The sequence below is a fragment of the Procambarus clarkii genome, chromosome 14 (genome assembly GCF_040958095.1).
Source record: "Procambarus clarkii isolate CNS0578487 chromosome 14, FALCON_Pclarkii_2.0, whole genome shotgun sequence".
Lineage (NCBI taxonomy): Eukaryota > Metazoa > Arthropoda > Malacostraca > Decapoda > Cambaridae > Procambarus > Procambarus clarkii.
The window spans coordinates 44,620,325-44,642,622 of record NC_091163.1 but is presented as its reverse complement, the minus strand read 5'-3'; the positions used below and the strand labels follow the sequence as shown (position 1 = coordinate 44,642,622).

The window sequence follows — 22,298 nt, the reverse complement described above, 5'->3', positions numbered from 1 at the left end:
ATAGCAAATAAATGTACAACGAATACTTGTGATATGGTAAGTGTCAGTAACAGGATAACGTGGCAACTGGTAACTATCCTGTGGAATTTAATATTTAACAATTAATGTTAATTTTAGAATGGTAAATGATTAGTCAATTAAAATCGCAGGAAATCTTGTACCCGGTACTCAATGTAAGAGAATAAGGGCAAGAAAATCCTACTAAATAAATGAAACTGAGTTTCTAAAACAAATGAAACATTTAATTGTTCCAAAAGCAAATAAGGTAGTCCAAGAATGTAGGCATACCTTGCCGAGTCTCTATAGGACAGAAGCAAGGGTTTTCCCACTAAATGAAATATGATACTTACAGAATTAGCGAACTTTGTGCTCTGAAAAAAGAAAGCTAATTCCCTACCTAAGTAAATATCATCATCTCTGACCGACGTGTAGGGGTGCGAGTGTCAACTGGTGACGAGAACTGCTGTTGGATCCCAACTCAGCAACATAGTCCGTGCTAGAGGAACTATGGCCCACTGTATCCTCCTTCGGTCGGATTGCAGAAGATAGGGTGCTTTGACCTGAAGACAAACCAAAGTACCAGGGTACCCAAAATGATGATCTGTCTGAGATTAAGAAATATCCTAGGGACAAAAGGTGGAAAACACGAGTAATAACACGGAGGGAGGGATGACCAATTAAGGGAATGACTGAGGTCTCCAGTCACCACGTAATCCAAAGTTATCCAACACTCACTATATGCTACTCTCGGAATGCACAATACACACAGCACCATATAGTTAGTTAGTTTAAATAAATAAATAAAACTTTTGATGTATTTTATTAGTTCCTTCTTTCGTGCCCACTCTCCATATTCATGCCCACACTCCCTACTCCTGCCCACCTTCCTTAGTCCTGGTCTCCTTAAACTTGCTCACCCTCCTTACTTCTGCTCTTAGCATAATACATAAACAAAATTATTACATTTTTCTAAACATTTATTATGTTTTGATGGGAAAATTTAGTTATAGAAACCTTAAATGTTTTATTTCCCCTAATAGGTAATACGGCTTCCAGTCTCTGCTCGGCTACCAAGGACGATAGCAAGCACAACTTCTGCCCATTAATGATGGTAAGGACAATTTTATTCTTACTGTACAAGAGGTGAGTGTGTGTGTCATGTTGATGTCATTAACCAGTTATGGTGAGCATATTAATCATGATGTTTACAGTAACTAGTGATAATGACTGTATTTATTATGTTTTCAATAACTAGTGATGGTGAGTGTATTTATTATAATGTTATTAACTAATGATGGTGAGTATTAATCTTGATGTCATTAACCAGTAATGGTGAATGTATTAATCATGGTGTTGTCGTTAACCAGTGATGGCGAGTGTATTAATCATATTGTCATCACCCAGTGATGGCGAGTGTATTAATCATGGTGTTGTCATTAACCAGTGATAGCAAGTGTATTAATCATGGTGTCATTACTCAGTGATGGTGAGTGTATTAATCATGGTGTCATTACTCAGTGATGGTGAGTGTATTAATCATGGTGTCATTACTCAGTGATGGTGAGTGTATTAATCATGGTGTCATTACTCAGTGATGGTGAGTGTATTAATCATATTGTTATCACCCAGTGATGGTGAGTGTATTAATCATATTGTCATCACCCAGTGATGGTGAGTGTATTAATCATATTGTCATCACCCAGTGATGGTGAGTGTATTAATCATGATGTTATTAACCAGTTATGTTGAGAGTATTAACCCTCTGAACTGCACATAGCGTCTTAATGCGCTCGATTGGGGGTGCGCATAACCCCTTAATGCACTCATTGGTATATTGTAGGATTCAAAACTTGGGTACAAGATGGAGGCCTGAGACTTCCAGTGAGCATCCACCAGTTTGAAAAAAATTCTAGCATGCCCCACAGCCGTGGGCAGACTCATTTTCACGGTAGCAACCATGTCGGACGCATCCACATTGAGCTCCCAGTCCCCATTCGGCCATGTTGAGAAAACACTCTGATGTTGAAATACAGAGCATATTGCTTGGAGATGACCATGCCAGTGATATTGATAATTCAAATCAGGAAAAAGATCTAATACTGTACAAATGTCTGATACTAATGATACGGATATTGAAGTGGTCGATGTGGAGAGTGTGTACAGTACACAATTCTCTCACAAGCCCTGCCGTGCCAGTCTAGGTCAACACCATCAGTAGAACAACACAGATGAACATTTGTATATTCCACTGAACATTTAGTACCGAATGTATTTTGTTCAAACCAGCTGGGAATTCATTAGAGCGAGGTTCGTTAAGAGTGAGGATGCATTGTACAGCACATTACAGTGGAACCTCGGTTGACGAATGCCCCTCTTTACTAATTTTTTGGCTTACGAGCTCAATTTCTTCATAAAATTTGACTCGGTATACGAGCTCTGCCTCGCTTGGCAAGTTTGTTGATACACATATAGGTTGACCGAGCGCATGGTTCCTGGTTTACCAGTGTCTTCCACTTAAGGGCTTAGTGACGATCGCGTTTGAATTCTTTGTGAAGAATTTAATTGTTTTTTGCTTTCTTGAGGGAGCCCTTATCCGCTCCCCGGACCTATCCTGGCTGATAGGGATATACAGTGACACCTTGGCTTACAAATGCCCCAATTTAAAAACATTTTGAGTTACAAGCCCAATTTCTTCAAAAAATTCAAATCAGGTTACGAACTTTGCCTCGGAAAACGAGTTTGTTGATACGCGTATGGCCAACCTAGTGTGTGGTGGCACGGTGATAGTGCCCCAGTTTATCAGTGCCTCCCGACTAGTGACAATCGTGCCTGAATTCTTTGTAAAGAATTACAGTTGTTTTCGGATTTTTGGCTCTTCGAACATATTTTTTTTATTGTATATCTAGCCATGGGTCCCAAGAAAGCCAATGACAAGAATCAAGCCAAGAAAACACATGTGAGAATGACCACAAGGAGCATCAACAAGAGGAATCTGAGGAAATGTCTTCAAGGGAGGAGGAGGAGGCAGTAGAGAATGTCCCTTCCTCAACAGTTAGGAAGTGGTGTAGGCTGTGAGAAGAAATGCAAACTTTTGTTGAAACGACTTACCCAGAGCAAGCTGTAGTAGGCCGTTGCATTAACCTTTTTAATGACAGTGTGATGCCTCACTACAGACAAGTGTTACAACGAAGGGGAAAAAAAATGGTGTGAATAATCACTGTACTCAAAATTATAGTGTGCATATTATTGATTCAATTATGTCAATTATAACATCCTCCTCCCACCATACTTTTTTTGCTTTTATTCACTATATACAGACATTATATATAAATATCTACATGTTTTGTTCACCATAACTGTTCATCTAAACTGGTATAGTGCACAAAGAGCATAGTGGCCACCCTTGCACAGCGTGACAAGTCAGGAATGTGATGCCACCTCCTTCACCAAAATGGCTTCTCCCAACACCCCTTTTGCTGTTATATATAACGTGTATATATAGTGTAATAAGTATCTACATTTGTGTTCACCATAACGAAGCACTAAGTTGGTATGATGAGTCTAAAAGCAGCAAGGAGTGGCCGATACACCAGCTAGCCAGCCAGTCATTGGCCACCACTCCCTCCCTCACCTCACCTGACTTGCCAACATTCTCCTCCCACCATACTGTTTTTGCTTTTTCACTATATACAGACATTATATGTAAGTATCTGCATGTTTTGTTCACTATAGCAAACCACTAAGCTGGTATAGTAAGTGCAGACAGCAACAGGTGACCACACAGATTCGGCAGACGACGCTACAGCCCTCCCTCCCTCAACATTACTCCTCCCACAGTACAGTGCAAATTATCACAACAATCCTGCTATTATCAGAATCCTGGTCATTATTATCACAGTCAGGGGTCTTCTGTAATACTATCATCACTAAATAATACTAGTTACATATATTTTTTATTTTTAGGCGATGCTGTGGTCACAAGCTGAACAGCAGTAAGCTCATGTTGCATGCCCCAGCCTTGGTGGCTCACTCAGTACTGAGGCCCCTCACTCCTGGGAATGTTGCCCACGATTTTTTTTTTAAATGTCGTCTGTTTACAAGAGCCCTGAGGAAGGTGATGTGAAACCCGTGTATCTGCGGGTGGTTTAAATCTTGTGTAGTACTCCAAAATGTCACATGACGTGATACGCACTTTTGTGTAAGTTACTCAACACGTTATATGACGTGTTGAGCAGTTTAAGGGTTAAGGCTCTCTTTCCTATTCGCCCTGTAAGTTCTACCCATGAGTTCTAGGGGTTATCTTCCATAGAGCTTTCAGGATTCCACTTCCGTAGGAGTTCTTGCTGCTCAGTTTTTGCCCCGCCCTTGGGGCCAGCTGTGGTTTTCGTGGCCTTAGTTTGGCCTTGGGTAGAAAGTTGTGTTGTCTTGCTGGTTGGGATGCAAGATACTGCCCAGCTTGCCTACCTATGTAGTGGCTGTGTTCTGTTCCTTTGGTGATGCTGTATTCTTGCGGGGTTTTTCTTTTATTTTTGTTTAACTTCCTTGGAGAGTCGGTCTTCCTTGTTTGGCAATTCGTTCACGTTAGGGTATTTGGGTGGCCCTTCACTAAGTCCCTCTGATTGTACACGTCACAGGGGTTCAGCTTTTAGCAGTTTTCCCCTTGGTAGTTTTGGGTTTAACTGGTTTTGGCAGTGCTTTGCCTGGGTTTCCCATAGCAGTCTCCCATTTCCTGGGGGCCCTGGAAATCCCCGTTGAGGCTCAGTTGACCAGTGGATGCATCTTCTGAGTTCCACCTCGCCTTGTGCAAGTTTGAGGGTTATTCTGTGTTTTTGTCTCAGGGTGACAGTCACCTTTTATGCCTTTATCATGCTGCTTGTTGGGTCAACGACACCTTTGACCCAGAATCTTGCGAGACATGTTCTCTGCTCGTGCTCTAATTTCTCACACTCTTGACACTGACATTCGGGTACAGGCAGCTTCAGCGTTGCAAGGGATCCAGACTTGAGGGTGTTTGTTGCTTCGACTCTGGTTCCATCTGCACTTCTCAGTCCTTTCCCTGTTGTTCGCTCTGCCCTCTCCCCCCCCCCTGCTCCTGACTGTAGCAGCTTCGGAGGCTCCTGCTGAGGTTTCTGGGTCCTACCAGCAGACCCCCCTTTTTTCTGCCTTTTCCCTGGACTCTACCTTTTCTGCAGGGGTAGTGGGCATGGAGGACGGCTCTGCCCTAGGGGTCCCTGTTGCGAGTTCCCGGGTCTTTGTGGGGAGCCCACTTGCAGCGCTTGGGTTCTTTGCCTCTTCTTGGGCCTTTTGTGCCTTCTGTGTAGGGGTTTTTCGTCCCTTTCTGGGGGTGGGGGGGGGGGGAGCCCATATCCAGGCTGACATGTATATTATTAGACATTGGCATCAGTGTGAATGGAGTTTTAGGCCTACTGGGGACCACAAGCATGGCCGGGACCTGGCCCCCCCTCAGAGAAGCACGAGTAGCAATGGTCTCTAGAAATGCACATGTGTAATTACCAAAGTGTAACTACCTAAGTGTAGTTACAGGATGAGAGCTACGCTCGTGGTGTCCCGTCTTCCCAGCACTCTTTGTCATATAACGCTTTGAAATTACTGACGGTTTTGGCGTCCACCACCTTCTCACCTAACTTGTTTCAACTGTCTACCACTCTGTTTACAAAAGTGAATTTTCTTATATTTCTCCGGCAGCTTTGTATCGTTAGTTTAACCACCGTGCTGCGCCGAGTTTATTGTGAAATTCCCCCGGGGCGCATGAAATAAAGTGTTCCCAAAAAATTCTTTTTTCTTCGTAAAATGATAAATTCCCTTCCCTGAACATGTCTATGTAAAATTAAATACAAATTCCACTTACTTTGGCTGTGGGGACGTGGACAAGGTGCTCTGTGACGTCATCAGGGCCTGGTCGCCCGTGCGTGACACGCCCAGACACGGTCGTGCGGGCCATTCAAGCACCGGGTGTTGCCACAAATATATTTTCAATTATTTGTTTTATGTATTTCCAATGCGGTTTTATTTGTTTTTTATCGTATATGATGCATATTTGTGTACTTTACAATATGTATACAGTAGAACGTTCATAATGTTCCATGGAACTGTGATACATGTGTCAGTAATGTGTCCACAATAAATGTTTATTGTCGCAATATTACCTGTTAAAAATTCACTAAAATGACAGTATGTACAGTTTCACATACTATTTACACAGTAACACACTGTATTACACACTCAGTACTTTGGAGGTGCGTAATAGTCAACGAAGTAGTCCATGGTACACAGCGCGACTTTGCTCTCCTTGCACCAGCTACAGATAGATTTTTGTTTCCTGTTTCATCGTTCTGTGCGCTTGCAAATAACGCACTCACATACACCCTTGGCTTTAGTGCTTGTAGGTGGTATGTAGCCAAGCTTGTAAAGCATAAAGTAGTATTGAAACGATTATAGGAAAAGCTCAATTTGTAAGGTAGTCTTGAAAAGATCGCTTTGTATGGTCCCATACAGGAAGAGATTCAGCTTGCCTCAAAGAGTGTCCGTCAGTCAGAAAGAGATTCAGCTAGCCTCAAAGAGTGTCTGTCAGTTAGGAAGAGATTCAGGTATTCTTGAAAATATCTATGGAAATCACCATCATGGAAGCCGCTAACACTGTTCATCTATGCTACTTGTATCAGATGCATCATCACTGAACGCAGAAAACGATTACTCTATGTATGATCTAACTAAATTGGAGATAGCATAGGATTGCAAGGGTGACGCTCAGAGCTACAACTGGATACGCTCGCTGTATCGTCCTCATAGGTGCTGTATCACCTGCATCCGACCTTTGTGTTAAGTCCTTATTGCGCCTAGCTTCACCAATATTATGACCCTTATGTTCTTCAAACAATAAGGTTTGAATTTCACCAACAGAGCGTTATCTTTTAACACCGCGTCGAATAGGTGTTTGGGAGCCAGAGGCGCGTGCGCCACCCATGGTTGCTCATTCAGTACTAACCCAGCCAGCAGCCCTAGGGCATTCTGGGAATTTTTTCCAAGATGACTGCCTCTCACTGGAGGTCCTAAGAGTCCATTTCGTACACAACCAACCTCGTACACATTTATAATTGGTTCCGAAAAATCAAAAAGAGTTTTCTCGGTTGGCGCAGTTTCCTGCCGACCGAGAATACTCGGTTTGCGCAGTTAAGTGGTTAAAGGTATGACCTCTTGTTCTTGAAGTTCCGGGTCTCGGGAATTCTTCCCTATCAATTTTATCGATTCCTGTTACTATTTTGTATGTAGTGATCATATCGCCTCATTTTTTCTTCTATCTTCTAGTTTTTGCATATATAATGCCTCTAACCTCTCCTTGTAGCTCTTGTCCTTCAGTTCTGGGAGCCATTTAGTGGCATGTCATTGCACCTTTTCCAGTTTGTTGATGGGCTTCTTAAGATATGGGCACCATACAACAGCTGTATATTCCAGCTTTGGTCTAACAAAAGTTGCGAACAATTTCTTTAGTATTTCAACATCCATGTATTTAAAAGCAATTCTGAAGTTAGAAAGTGTAGCATAGGCTCCTCACACAATGTTCGTAATGAGGTCTTCAGGTGACAGTTTTCTATCAAGAACCACTCCTAGATCACTTTCTTTGTCAGAATTCTTTAAAGATTTTCTCTCATAATTTATAGGTTGTGTGGGGTCTGTGTTCTCCAATTTCACATTCCATAACATAGCATTTATTCACATTAAATTCCATTTGCCAAGTGATGCTCCATATACTTACTTTGTCCAAGTCTTCTTGAAGAGCATGACAATCATCTAGGTTTCTTATCTTCCATATTATCTTAGCATCATCAGCAAACATGTTCATATAATTGTGTATTCCCACTGGTAGATCGTTTATGTAGACAGTGAACATTACCGGTGCAAGAACTGAACCCTGTGGTACTCCACTTGTGACAGCCCTCCAATCCGATACCTTACCTCTGATTATGGCCCTCATTTTTCTGTCAGGAAATTTTTCATCCATGTTAGAAGCTTACCTGTCATCCCTCCAATATGTTCCAATTTCCAGAACAACCTCTTATGTGGAACTCTGTCAAAAGCATTCATTTTAGGTCCAGATAGATGCAGTCAACCCAACCATCTCTTTCCTGTAAAATCTCTGTCGCTCGATCATAGAAACTGAGTAAGTTCGTTACACAGAATTTTCCAGATCGAAAAACCATACTGTCTGTCTGATATATAGTTTTTCTCCAGGTGTTCTACCCATTTAGTTTTAATTATTTTTCCAATATTTTGACTATTAAACTTGTCAATGATACCGGTCTATAATTAAGGGGGTCTTCCCTGCTGCCACTTTTGTAGATTGGAACTATGTTAGCCTTTTTCCACACATCAGCTACAACTCCTGTAAACAGGGATGCCTGAAAAATCAGTTGAAGTGGAATGCTGAGCTCAGGTGCACATTCTCTCAGAACCCATGGTGAAACTCCATCTGGACCAACTGCTTTGTTCTTACTTAGCTCTGTGAGCATTTTTTCCACTTTGTCTCTAGATACCTCTATGTGCTCTATGTTGTTCTCTGGAATTCTTATTGTATCTGGTTCCCTAAAGATTTCATTTTGTACAAACACACTTTGGAACTTTTCGTTTAGTGTTTCACACATTTTCTTTTTATTTTCTGTGAATTTTTTTCCCATATTCAACCTCTGAATATTATCCTTTACTTGCAATTTGTTGTTTATGAATTTATAGAATAGACTTGGTTATGTTTTACATTTGTCTGCAATCCCTTTTTCAAAATTTCTTTCTGCCTCTCTCCTCACTGTTGTGTAGTTGTTTCTTGCATCTTTGTATCGCTGGTATGTTTGGGGGTTTGGCCTCTTCCTGTATTGATTCCATTTTTGTGTCTTTTGGTCTCTGGTCCTCTCGCAATATCTGTTGAACCAGTCCTGTTTCCTAGGTCTGCATCTCTGTTTTGGTATAAATTTTTTGTGCCTTTATCATATATTTCACATAACTTGACATACATCTCATTTACTTCCTTGCCTAGCATCAAGTCTGTCCAATTATACTCACTAAAAAAATTCTAAGGTTGCCATAATGTCCTCTCCTGAAGTCAGGTTTTTCAACTGCTTCAACCTCCTTATTTTCTTCCTGATTATAACGCATTGCGTACTTTATTCCCAAGTTTACTTTATTTTACTTTATTTTATTTTATTATTTTATTTTACATACTTTATTGTGTGTGGCGCATTCTATGTCTGCCATCAACCGGGCCGGGCACCCAGAAAGGTAGGCACCCCAACACAAACCCCTAATCTGGTTAAAACAACTACAGAAAACTAACAGGTAAACAGAACTCCCCAATTGAAAAACTAGCATGATGTCACACTTGCTGTGTCACTTTTCTACGCAGCTTCCCCCCCCCTCCCAGAAGGAGGGGGAAGGGGAAGGGGGAGCCCCAGACCCATCGCGCCGGCTATCCACCTGTCAGTTCGCGGCTGATGTGATTGTGGCTCGGTCGTGTGGCTCCAGCTCCAGATTCTCTCATGTGTTGTGCTGTGCCTTGTGTCCAGTACTGCTCTTATGGTGGCATGCGAGCTGGGAGTAATATTCACAGGTACTCAAGCTACATGTGCTTAGGGTTCCCTTCCCTGAGTGCCCTGTAAGTACTGCCCTTGGGGCTTGGGGTTATCTTCTACAAGTCACCTTGGGACTACCTCTGTTGGTCTTTTGCTGCTCGGTGATTGACCGCCCCAAGTGTGTTGGGGGGTTTCCTCCCTTGTTTACCTTGGGGGTAAGTGGTAGTATTTGCACTGGCAAGGGCGCAGGGTACTGCGCAGCTAGTTTTCACCTATTACAGTGGCCAGATTTTTTTCCTCCTGGGTACATTGTCCTTTTGAAGGGGTTTTCTTTTCATCTTTGTTTGTGCCTGGTGGGGGGTGTCTGCTTTTGTTCCCCTACCCCCAGTTATCTTAGTGTCTTAACCTCCTATGTTCAGTGGTACCCCCTTGCTTGGCCCCCGTGAGTGGACACGTCTTGGGGGTGGTTCAGTTTTAGAAGTTTGTTTGATAGAAATGGGCGCCGGTTAGCAGTACCCTGCCTGGGCTTACCCTTCTCGATAACAGTCTAAGGGCTCTGGGAAAACCTGTGGGGGCACAAGGGGTTCAATGGATGTGACCCCTGGGTCCCCTTTTGCCTTGTGCGAGTTTGAGGGTTAATCTGTTCCCTTGTCTCAGGGCGACACTCATTGTTTCTGCCTCTGTTATGCTGCCTGTTGGGTCGGTGACACCTTCAACCCGGAGTCCTGCGAGCATTTTTGCTTGTTTGTGACTCACTTTACCCAATCCACTGATGACACTATCCAAGTGCAGGCAGCTCAGGCGTTGCATGCTATCTTGAGGTTATCTTGAGAGGATTTCGGGACTTGGTGTCCCCGTGGCCCGTTCCTCGATCAGGCCTCCACCCCCAGGAAGCAGCCTGTAGCAGATGTCTATCTCCCAGGCACCTCTTTACTGCTAGGTAACAGAGGCATCAGGGTGAAAGAAACAGCAGTCTCCGTGGTGTAGTGGTAAGACACTCGCCTGGCGTTCCGCGAGCGCTATGTCATGGGTTCGTATCCTGGCCGGGGAGGATTTACTGGGCGCAATTCCTTAACTGTAGCCTCTGTTTAACGCAACAGTAAAATGTGTACTTGGACGAAAAAACGATTTTTCGCGGCAGGGGATCGTATTCAAGGGACCATAGGATTAAGGACTTGCCCGAAACACTACGCGTACTAGTGGCTGTACAAGAATGTAACAACTCTTGTATATATCTCAAAAAAAATAAAAAAAAATTTGCCCATTTGTCTCCGACTCCACCAGGGATCGAACCCCGAACCTCAGGATTATGAATCCGAAGCGCTGTCCACCCCAGCTGTCAGGCGTCAGGTGCTAGGTTTAGGTTGCTGCAACATGCTAGGTTGATTGCTACCCCGGATGCCCCGAGGCTACCCTGCTTTGCTTGTAGAGACCCGGACTTGGGGGTGTTGGTCGTTTCGACCTTGGTTCAGTCCGCACTCCCTCGTTCTTCCCCTGCTGTGTTTCATTCTGGTCCCATCCCCCTCCTCCTTACTTACGGCACCGGAGTGGGGGGGGGGGAGTTTAGAGGATTCTGAGACTCGGGAAGTTTTGGGGGTTACCCCTCCCGGGGTGGCGACGGAGGCATTCGATTCGGTTCCTCCAGTTGTTGTATATGAGTCTGATCAGTGGGCCCCCCTTCCTCAGTGTTTTACGACTGCCCCGGCTTCTTTTTAGGCTGGGCCTTTGGAGGACAATTCGGCCTTGGGACCTGGTATAGAGGTTCCCAGGGTAAGGGGGGGGGTGGCTGGCTTGGGGACCTTGGGCCCCATTGGACCCCACCTGGGTTTTCCTACCCTTTGAATGGGGGTTACTGTTACAGGGAGTGGGGGTTTTCCTTCCCTTCCCCCTCAACATACGAGTTGGTTTTGGTGATGGTCCTTCCCTGGTTCAGTTCCGTGTCCCTTTGGGTCCGTCGGTTCCGTCCTTCTTGTGGGTAATTTTAACAACATTCTTATCTGGGACATGTATTCTTCAGTGTCATGTCACAATCATGTAAGAATCATATCGGGATCCTGCATGACTCTTGGTCAAGTATACCAATGGGCCCATATGTGCCTCTGTGATTTTGTGCTTGATTATCTAGGGTCTCGAAGGTTTGAGAAGAACTTCGATAATTCACATATTATTGGAACGTCTGTCAGTTTCTGGTGAGGATTTCTTGGTCCTTTCTTGGACTCGTTGGTCCACTTCCGTACTACTTTATCATCTTTCAATACTATATCTAATTATTTTCTAATCACATCTCATCTCCGTAATCTGTCTTGGCAATAAAAATAATTGTTAAATAAACATTGTTGGCTACCCTCCCTGAAAGAAGGGTGGAGTCGGCTTGGACCTCATGCATTCTGAGCGTGGCCCGAGGGAGATAGTTTTGTTTCTGGACAGTATAACATGTGTTGGTGTTCTGCGACCGTTCTCAAGGGTAATACACCGCACTAGCTACTCTCTCTCTCCAGTCATAGCCCCCTTGATACTGGGGGAGTTCTGGATTTTTTATATAGGGAAATTGAATAGTTTTTTTCTCTGAATGCAGGTGTAGGGTGGCTCGGAGTGATGCCCCCTCCGTCTCTACTCTACTCTACGCCTACTTTTATCCTAATGCATTCGCAACGTAGGACATAATCCACTAGCAATGCTCCCAGAATATTACATGGCTGAGCTGTGTCGTGCCACTATAGTGCCTACACTCTACATGTGAGATTATTCGGTCTGGCTACACTGTCAGCCAGTGTCGATTTTTGAATAAGTGTTGGGTATTGTTTGTGGTATGTTGATTGGGCATTTTGCATGTATCTTAACCCTTAGCTGCTAAGGGGTCCTGAGGAGATTTACACCCCTGTGCACAAGAAAAAAAAATCAAAAAAATTATTTTGTCTTCTAAAAATGTTAATTTGTGTTCCCTGAGCACGGAAAAAAAATCGTAGGTGACATATTTTGGGCGCAATAGGCCGAGGAAGTCTGGCAAAAAGTGGGCATTGACAGAGCGGTCGTCGGACCCGGTCAGCGTCACCCGCGCTGACAGATGGGAGTTGCCACAAAGATATTATCACATAATTATTTCAATGTCTCTGATTTGATTTTTCTTAGTATTTTTGCAGTAATATTATTCAATAGTGTGTAGTGTGATATATTTATATAATAAAAGAAGTGAATCATCGCTATACTCAAAAGTATGGTGTGCATATTAGTGATTCAATTATTAAGTTCATAAAACAATAAACAAATAGTTTTGCTGTTATTACACTCTATACACAGGTTATATATAAGTATCTGCATGTTTTGGTCACCATAACGAACCACTAAGTTGGTATTATGAGTCGAAAAGCAACGAGGAGTGTCCGCCACACACCAGCCAACCACTCGTTGCCACTCACTCCCTCAACAACGCCTCACTCGCCCACTTTCTCCTCCCACCGTCCTGTTTTATACTTTATTCACAATATACAGACGTTATATATAAGTATCTACATGTTTTGTTCAACACAACTGTACAACTAAGCTGATATAGTTAGTTCAGGCACTAAGAGTCGTCGCTATACACAGCTGGCGGCTCCCTCACTGATTCAAGATCACACGCACTATACTTTCTCCCCCAACAATACTGTTTGCAGTGTTATTATCCTATATACACATATTATATATAAGTATCTACATATTGTATGCACCGTAACTGTACACCTGAGCTTGTAGAGTGCCCAAAGAGCATAGTGGCCACCCTCTACACAGCTAGACAAATCATGCAGACGATGTCACCTCCGTCACCCAAATGGCTCTTCCCAACATAATCCTTTTGCTGTTATTACACTAATACACACATTATATAGAAGTATCTATATTTGTGTTCATGATAGAGAACCACTGAGCTGGTATGGTGAATGCAGATAATAACAGGTGACCACACAGTCAGTAAACGATGCTATCTTCCTCCGTCCCTCAGCTTCACTCATCCAACAGCGCTAATTATCACAACAATTCAGCTATTATCACAATCCTGGTCATTGTTATCACAATCAGGGGTCCTCTGTAATATTGTCATCGCTAAATAACAGCAGTTATATATTTATTTTGACATTTTTCAGCGATGCTGTGGTCACAAGCTGAACAGCAATGCTGTTTGCTCATGCTGCGTGCGCCAGCCTTGGTTGCTCCAACAGTACTGTGCCTCTCACACAGGAGAATATTGCCCATGATTTTTTACAAAAATGGCGACTGTTTACAAGAGCCCTGAGGAAGCTAGTGTGAACCCTGTGTAGCCGCGGGCCATTTGAATCGTGCCTGGCACCCTATGGCGTATATATACACCATGCGCACCGTGGGACATGTTACTCATGACGTATATATATGCCGTGCGCAGTTTAAGGGTTAACGTTGGCTTAATATGTCCATATATATTGTTGTTCGTTACACTGTGGGCATAGCCCAGAATTTCGGTAACTTTTGATTTACTTTTTCAGCGACTGAATCTTTTCTTGACTCTGGGCACTTATTCATTGACCCTCATTCAATGCCTGGCTACATCCTTATATATACATTGGAACCTCTCTGTATATATAGTTGAACTTGTACATTACGTTAGCAATTGCTAATTAAGTCGTGTTAGTTCATCATATTGATTATATTCTCGTGTCCCTAGCTACCGGTGTGTTGACCATATTTACAGTCATTTCATTGCATATTTACATATTTCCTACTTCTATGCTTCACATTCTTGTGCATATTGGCTATACTGATGATAGTTCTTTCCTCTTCTTGTATCACACTACTGACTGCCGGGTAGGCAATGTCTGCAGGTGGATGTCGATTTCCATTTAACGACTCCTGCCCCCTACAGTTCATTTTCATTGGGACGGGGGGGGGAGTTCGGAATTACAGCCCTGGTTACGAACTTTTCTTTGAGTTAGTTTTCCATACGGGAATTTTCATTTTAGTGCAGTACATATCCTAAGTAGTTCTCCTCATACATTACTCAGCGTCATGTGCGTTGTTCTGCCCTGCTGGAGTTGGTTGCACCATTTCTGCGGGATGGGGCGTCACTGTTTTCGCTTCACGTCTTACGTGTTGGCTCCTCCAGTATTTTCCATATGTATATCATTTGGTATCTATCTCGTCTCCTTTCTAGTGAGTACATTTGGAGAGCTTTGAGACGATCCCAATAATTTAGGTGCTTCATCGCGTCTATGCGTCCCATATATGTTCTCTGTATTCCCTCTATTTCAGCAATCTCTCCTGCTCTGAAGGGGAAAGTGAGTACTGAGCAGTACTCAAGACGGGACAACACAAGCGACTTGAAGAGTACAACCATTGTGATGGGATCCCTGGATTTGAAAATTATCGTAATCCATTCTATCATTTTTCTGGCTGATGCAATATTTGCCTGATTATGCTCCCTAAACGTTAGGTCGTTGGACATCATTATTCACAAATCCTTGACATGCTGTTTTCCTACTATGGGCAGATTCGATTCGCCGTACCGGAGTACCTGGAATTTATCACTGTTAAACATCATGTTATTTTCTGCTGACCAATCGAAAACTTTGTTGATATCTGCTTGTAATTTTTCAATGTCTTCCGCAGAGGTAATTTTCCAGCTGATTTTCGTGTCATCTGCAAAGGATGACACGAAACTGTGACTTGTATTTTTGTCTATTTCTGATATGAGAATAAGGCCTCAAAGTTTCCTCGTTGGCCTCTGCCTAGGCCCCTGGTTTTTCGGTTTTCTTCACCATTTTGTCCTTGCTGTTTGCGGGGTCTGCTGTTGGGCTGTTTCTGCAAGCGGTTTCTTCTCGTTGTTATCCGTTGTCGGTCTTGTTGATCCTTCAAGTGTCCCAGGGGGTTGGGGATCCTCCAGGACGGGGCGTGTCTGCTCGCCCAGGTTGATTCTTTCCCGGCTCGCCAGATTTGGGTGCCTGGTGCCCTGATGGACATTCCATCTGGTTCCCTGACAACCTTCGTTTCAGGCACTGCTTGCTCGGTGTCCATACCCGGGGCTGGTGGGGGTCTTCTTGAGTCTTTGCATCTGGTACTTTACTTTTGACTTGAGTCTATCACGATCTGTTCAATTTTGTTGGGACGGGGGGAGCTCGGTGGAGATCAGGTGGCTTCGTTGATGGTGTCCCACCTGCGTGCTGCGTCTCGGTGGCTGTATGGGGCTTCCTGGCGATCCTTCCTCTTTCTTTTTGTCTCTTCGTAGGTATACTTCTCTTTTCGTTGAGGTGGCCTTGTCCTTTCTCTAGTGGCTGTTTCGGGACCGTCTTCGTATGCCGCGTTTTGTCGCCTCGTGTCGTGTGGTGCTGGCGGAGCTGCTACGGCTTGCTTTTGGTTTTGATGTTCCTTCTCCATCATTTCACAAACTGTCTAGGGCATTGTTTAACCTCCGGCCTGCTCTTGCACCGCCTGAGCTGTCCTGGTCTTTGGACATGATGCTCTCTTATCTCTTCCCCTCAGTTGGTTGTGGCCCTCTTTGGCTCCGGATTGTTTCTCAGAGGTTTCTACTCCTTTGGGTTCTGGTGTTAGGTTTGTTTGTTGCAGCCGTTCTTCTTTTTCTGGTGAGGTTGGGTTGGCTTTTTTCTGGAGGGGTCCCTGGGGTTGTTGTTGCTTGGTTGGTTTTGGCCGGGGGTGCATCTTCTTGTGTCTGGTTGTGGCTCTCAGCAATTGCCTGCATGCCGTGGCCTCTGTGGGCCCCTGGACATGCTTTGAGTTGCCCCAGGTTCCCTTTGTCCCTTGTTCTGGGGTTCTAGTCTCCCGGGTTGTCTGCGGGGTCCTTTTGGTGTTGCCTGTTGTCTTTCTTTCGGGTTTTAGGCACATGGTGTCTGCCTTCCAGGTTTGTCCCTCTTTTGTCCTTAGCTTTGGGTAGATAGCTCTTGGGAGCCGAAGGGGGCTCCCCACAGAACTCCCCGCCATTTTCTGGGTGAGACCCGGAAGCTTCTTGGTAGCCCTCCCTTTCCCCAGTTGGCTGGTTTTTTCGCGTGTTTTGACATCCACTCTTGAACTGACAAGTGGATAGCCAGTGCGATGGGTCGAGGGGCTCCCCCTTCCCCCTCTCAGGGAGGGGGAAGCTGCGCAGACAAACAGCGCGGAAAGTGTGACGTCATGCTCGTTTTTCAATTGGGGAGTTCTGTTTACTTGTTAGTTTTCTGTAGTACAGTAATTTTAACCAGATTAGGGGTGTTTAGGCCACGAAATTGTTTTGGATTTCTGTGCGCGTTTCCCCGGCTGGCCAGCAAGGCGGCGTTGTGTCTTGTTTACATGTGACTGTGTGTGGCTCAAGTTTTGGAGGAGTTTTTGCCTCCGTCTGGAGGTACTGTGGTACCTGAGCTTACGAATTTAATCCATTCCAGAAGATGGTTCATAACCCAAAAATTTGTAAACCGAAGCGAATTTTCCCATAAGAAATATTGTAAATTGAATTAATCGATTCCACACTCCCAAAAATATTAACTTCAAAGTAAATTTTATACCTAATTCATCCTAATCTTTAGTACTAAAGTATGTACAGGTTATTGCTTAAATTTATTGATGACTCTTGTTGGTTTATGGAAGACGGTGAGGAGGGGAGAGAGGAGGAGAGGTGTTAGTGGTTGGAAGGGGAGTCCCCTTCCATTATAACATCAGGCGGTGATGACTTCTATGGGGTAATCTCTCTCCTACGTTTTGCAGGAGCACTACTAGGACTTGGTTGTTGTGGCTCACAGCTTGCTTGTCTCACTGAGAATCTGTCTAAACACACTTGTTTTTCCCTACATTTCAACACTTGTCTGTAGTGAGATATCATATAGCCATTTAAAAGGTCAATGCAATGGCCTGCTACAGCTTTATCTGGGTGAGTTTTTTCAACAAAACTTTGCAGTTCTTCCCATAATTCACACATTTTCTTAACCCCTAAGCTGCTCGGGACTATTAGGCCTTCAACACACACAGGCGCAAAAAAAATAAAAAAAAATAAAAATAAAAACTTATTTCGTCTTATAAAGGTGTTCATTTGTGTTCCCTGATCACAGGAAAAAAAATCGTAACTGACATATTTTAGCTGTAATAGGGTGGGGGAAGTCTGGCAAAAAAACAGCATTGAATGTAATGAAACGTCATTTTCTAGGTGAGCCCCGGTTCTCCCTGGAGCTTATCGGGCTAATGTATGTTATATTAGACCGGGACATTAGCTACGGAGTTTAGACCTACCAGGGACCAGAACCTGACCCCTTCAGAGAGGTTTCAGGAAGCAATGGCCCTGGAAAACCCCCCTGTGGTTGGGATTTTCCTTATCTGCCATCAACTGGGGTTAGGCACCCAGAAAGGTAGGCATAACAAAACAAACCCCACATCGTAAAAAACTAAAACAAAAAACTGAACAGAGGTAGAAACTCCCTACAATCCCAAGGAAACAAGCAAACATCACACTTTACTGCCGCGCCGATCGTCTGCACAGCCCTCCCCGGCTCAAAAGGGGAAGGGGGGAGCCCCGGACCTACCGCGCCGGCTGCCAAGCTTCAGTTCGGAAGCTAAGTTTCAACCAATGCGAAAAAAACGCCGACCAGTGGGAGGAAGGGTTGCCAGGGAGCCTCTGGGGCTCGCCCAGAAAATGGCGTTTCATTACATTCAACGCTGGTTTTCTGTGGGGAGGCCCTATGGCTCCCTGGAGCTTCATACCCAAAGAGAAGGCAAAGAAAGGGCTCACCCGGGAGGCGGCCGCCACAAACTTCGCAACGTGAAGCTGAAACAACAGGTTGCAACCTGCGACCCAAGGCAACAAGAACGCACAGGAGCAGACGTGCATAAATATTGGGCGGCCAAGAACCTGTGCGACCCTCAAATCTCTGTGCCCGAAATGAGCCCTAGTCGTCACCAACACTGCAGCAAAAGCTGCAAACGTCCGAACAGCACGGGCGCAAAGACAGATCGCAGGCTGGAAGACTGAAAAACTCTGCAGACGACCTGGGAGACCCGAGCCCTGAAAACAGGGAATGAGGGGAACCGGATCAAACCAAAGCGCATCCCCAGACACGGTACGCAAGTAACGATAAAAAGTGCAACCGAACAACACAGGACACACCACCGGCCAAACCAATCAAGCATCAATAACCCAAGAACCCCTCCGGAAAGCAGCCGTCTCGACCGTCGCCAGGACGGAGAAAGGCTGCACACGTACAATTCTACCACCCAGTACCAAAGAGCAGAAACCTGAACTGAAGGGGCTACCACAAACTGAGGAGAAGATAAGAAGGCAACCTGATCAAGGACCAGGACGGCTCAGGTGACGCATGAGCAGGCCGGAGGTGAAACAAAACGAGAAAGTGTACGAAACGGGGTAGATGTGACATCCACCCCGAATGCAAGCCGGAGCGGCTCCACCAGCACCGCACAAAACGAGGCGACAGTAAGAAACATCAATTAACTGTAGTCCTGAAAACCCAAGAAAGGACAAGACAACCCAATGAAGACAATGTACAAAGAATGAGAATGTACAAATGAAAGAGAAGACAATGTACAAAGAGCAAGAAAAAGTGCATAGAAACACCAGGAACGTCATACTGTCGCTAAGACGAAGCTCGCAGGTTGGACACCGTCAACAAAGCCACCTGAACACCACAGAGATGGTGATACCCGCGTCAAAATACCAGACGCGAAGAGCCGAGGAGAAGGCCAAACCAGTCACGTACAGGACCAATCCGACTTGCCGAAAGAGGCAGAGCCGCGGGAAAACGCCCTGGGTTCGGACACCTATCAAGCAGCGTCTGAAAATAAAGCTGAGCTGGCCACCAAGGAACCATAAGGACTTCTCTCATGGGAATGGGCTGCAGCTGAGCCAGAACCCGAAGCAACAGCTGGACCAGGAGAAGAGGAACAGGTACCCCCCTCCCCCTCGACCAAGTCCTACCGAAAAGCATCCACCGTGAACGCCTCGCAGGTGAGTAAGGGCGCCACATAAAAAGGGGGACGCCTAGACCACGCCGACTCGAAGACATCCAGCAGAGCCAGCAAAACGAGTCAGCGATGACTGGACAGTCCGCGAACAGAGGAATGAACCGAGACAGCTGTCCACAAGGACGCAGGACATACCCCGGACATGAACCTCATGGTTTGCCAAACCCCGAGAATCCAGCAAATGAGCCACTCTAAGGAACCAACCCCAAAGGTCAACACTTAAGAGAAACCCTGTGGTTCCGGCAAGAACCGCCAGAGAACAGTCTGAACGGAGCGGAATGGGAGAGCACCGAGTGACCCAAACCCACCAAAGCGCTAACCAGACAGCCACGAACTCCCGAACCGTGCTCTGAGCCCAACGGACGGACAGACTCCACCATCCCCGGCCGACCTGGTGAGCACTGGTCACAAAGCCCCAGCCGAGAGATGACCCATCCGTGAACACATCAAGCGAAGGCTGGGGGAGGTGCCAAGGCACGGAACCCCGAAAACCCCAAAGAGGAAGCTGGTGACGCAGCACCAACACAAGATCCCCGGAGGAACGAACCCAACGATTGCAAGAGGCAGAAGGGGAGTCTCCGAAGGAACCAAACAGACGCCGAAGCCAAACCCGACCGCGCAGGCAGACCAGCACGTCGAAGTTCAGACTCCCGCACAACTTCTCAAACAACCGCTGAGCACCCCGAGACCCTCTCATGAACAGCCAAAGGCGGAACCACAGCCGCAGTAACACTTCTGGAGGGAAAGACAAAGAGTGGCCCAATAGCCCTAAACAAGGCCCAGGTCTGAACCAGGGACGGAAACAGATGGAATGGCCTCCAGATCACCAGGAAACCAAACCCGGCGATCTGGAAAGAACCACACCCCTGGCGAGCAGACAAGCGGACCGACTGGGAGCCCACACCAGCCAGTCGTCGAGGTAGGCCAGACACTGAATCTCAAGCAGCCTCAGACAGGGCACCAAGTTCCGGTAAAGATGCAAAAATAAACCAAGTGCCAATTACAAAATAGGGAAGGCAACAAAAGCGGCAAGCCTGAAGCCCCACCACAAACTGTGTCAGTCCCGGAAAACTGGAGAGGAACGTGCCAAGAGTTGACCTGGAGGTCCAGGGCCACCATCCAGGCACCCGGCCCCAACAGAAGTCGGACAAGAGACAACATTTCTCCGAGGAGGGCATAGAATCCAGGGCGCAGACTGAAGAAGTCCAGAAGAACCGCAGATTCGAAAGGCCCATGTCTGCAAAGAGCAGACGGGAACCCCAGAAGGATGGGGCGGATGAACCACGTCCAACACACCCACTAAGATGACATGACGAAACGCAGGGGAAGAAGCCCACCCCACCAGCTCTGAACCCCCCCAAAGGAGGAGAAGCCGTCCACCGCCGCCACCAGAGGCCGGAAGACAACCAAAAGTGCCCACCAACAGCGGGACCATGCAAGAGTCAACAGAGCAAGCTGCTCCCCCAGCACCCCGTCAACAACAGAAAAGGGAACAGAGCTCCTTCCGAAAGAAAAAGTACACATACACATATATACATATTATGTATATACACTGTCAGAGTTCACCCCCTTCCAACCTGTGGTTGGGGTCGTCCCACGGGTCTTAGCCCCTCAGTACCGGGCGCCACTGCTCGCCCTTGGGCTCCACCAGTCAACTAAGGGCTGGCCTTATACATCCCTAGCGAGTGGGGAGGTTCAAGCTTCTTATAACTCACTTAAACCTGCCCGTCCTGACACTGGAACCTTTTCTCTTGCTTTATCTGGTCTGTCCTGAGGTCGCCAGCTGGGTGTTTATACTCGTGTCCCAGCAACACGTCAGTGGTCTCATTAATTATCTTGGCTAAGGATGCAATGTCACGTGCAGTGCAAGGTGTCACTATAATGGTCTCATAAATATATAATATATATAGCCCTAGAGAATGGAGGCTCACTTAAACTCCTCAGTTAGTTTAAAAGTTTACTGAAGAAAAACATATATACACATATAAATGGCATAAAGAAATGTCTATGTTTGGAATCATCCGCTGGCAGCAACCTTCTCGATGACACGTCTCTGGCAACACGGTCAGCTGGCTGGGTCCACTCCTCCAGCGCGGGAACACACCTCGCGCCTCTAGCAGCACGATCAACTGACAGCTCTAGCTGTCAGAACATCGTGATTTTCCCACGCCTCTAGCAGGGCGATCAGCTGGACGTTTCAGAGTACGTTGGTGGCTCCTTGCACACCAACTACCCTTCACTAACATCACCACGTTAATGCTCACACACACCAACTCATGCCTAAATGAGTTTTTGGCTCCTAGCCTAACGTCCTGTCACTTAGACAATAAAATGAGAAGAAATGTTCACAACATATAAAATATTCTAGCTCGCCTAGCTCAAAAGGGGTAAGGAGGGACAATTATCTACCTTATTTCACTCCAACCACGAAGCTGACTCGTCCTCTGTTGAGGGATGTTGAGGTTCCTGGTTCTGGCGTCTACTCTGCCGACGACTAGTTCCCACCACACACACAGGTTCCTCTATCGCCTTCGTGGTAACGCGTCTTCGCCGTGCTGTCTCCCAACAGGTACTGCCTTCATCCTCTTCTCTGGGGTACTGGAGACAGGTACCTCCATCGTCGCCCTCCACTCTCACTGGCACTGCCAACACCTCGCAGTCCAGCACAGCTTCCCCTCGCCTTAACTGCCAGTAGATTTGGGCCCGGCCCTAGCTTCTTGCTTGATGTGTAAGACGTGGTCCTCTAGTGGGCGTCCCAGA

The 22,298-nt window shown here is 45.8% G+C and overlaps 1 protein-coding gene across 1 annotated transcript in view; it reads left to right on the top strand.

The window, feature by feature from the left end:
* LOC138364622 (uncharacterized) overlaps positions 1–22,298 on the top strand; it is a 157,266-nt gene that overhangs the window by 43,133 nt on the left and 91,835 nt on the right. Inside the window, exon 2 of the mRNA XM_069324573.1 lies at positions 1,041–1,111. Coding sequence (XP_069180674.1) covers positions 1,106–1,111 — 6 coding nt within the window. The 5' untranslated portion in view covers positions 1,041–1,105. The remainder of the gene's footprint in view (positions 1–1,040; positions 1,112–22,298) is intronic.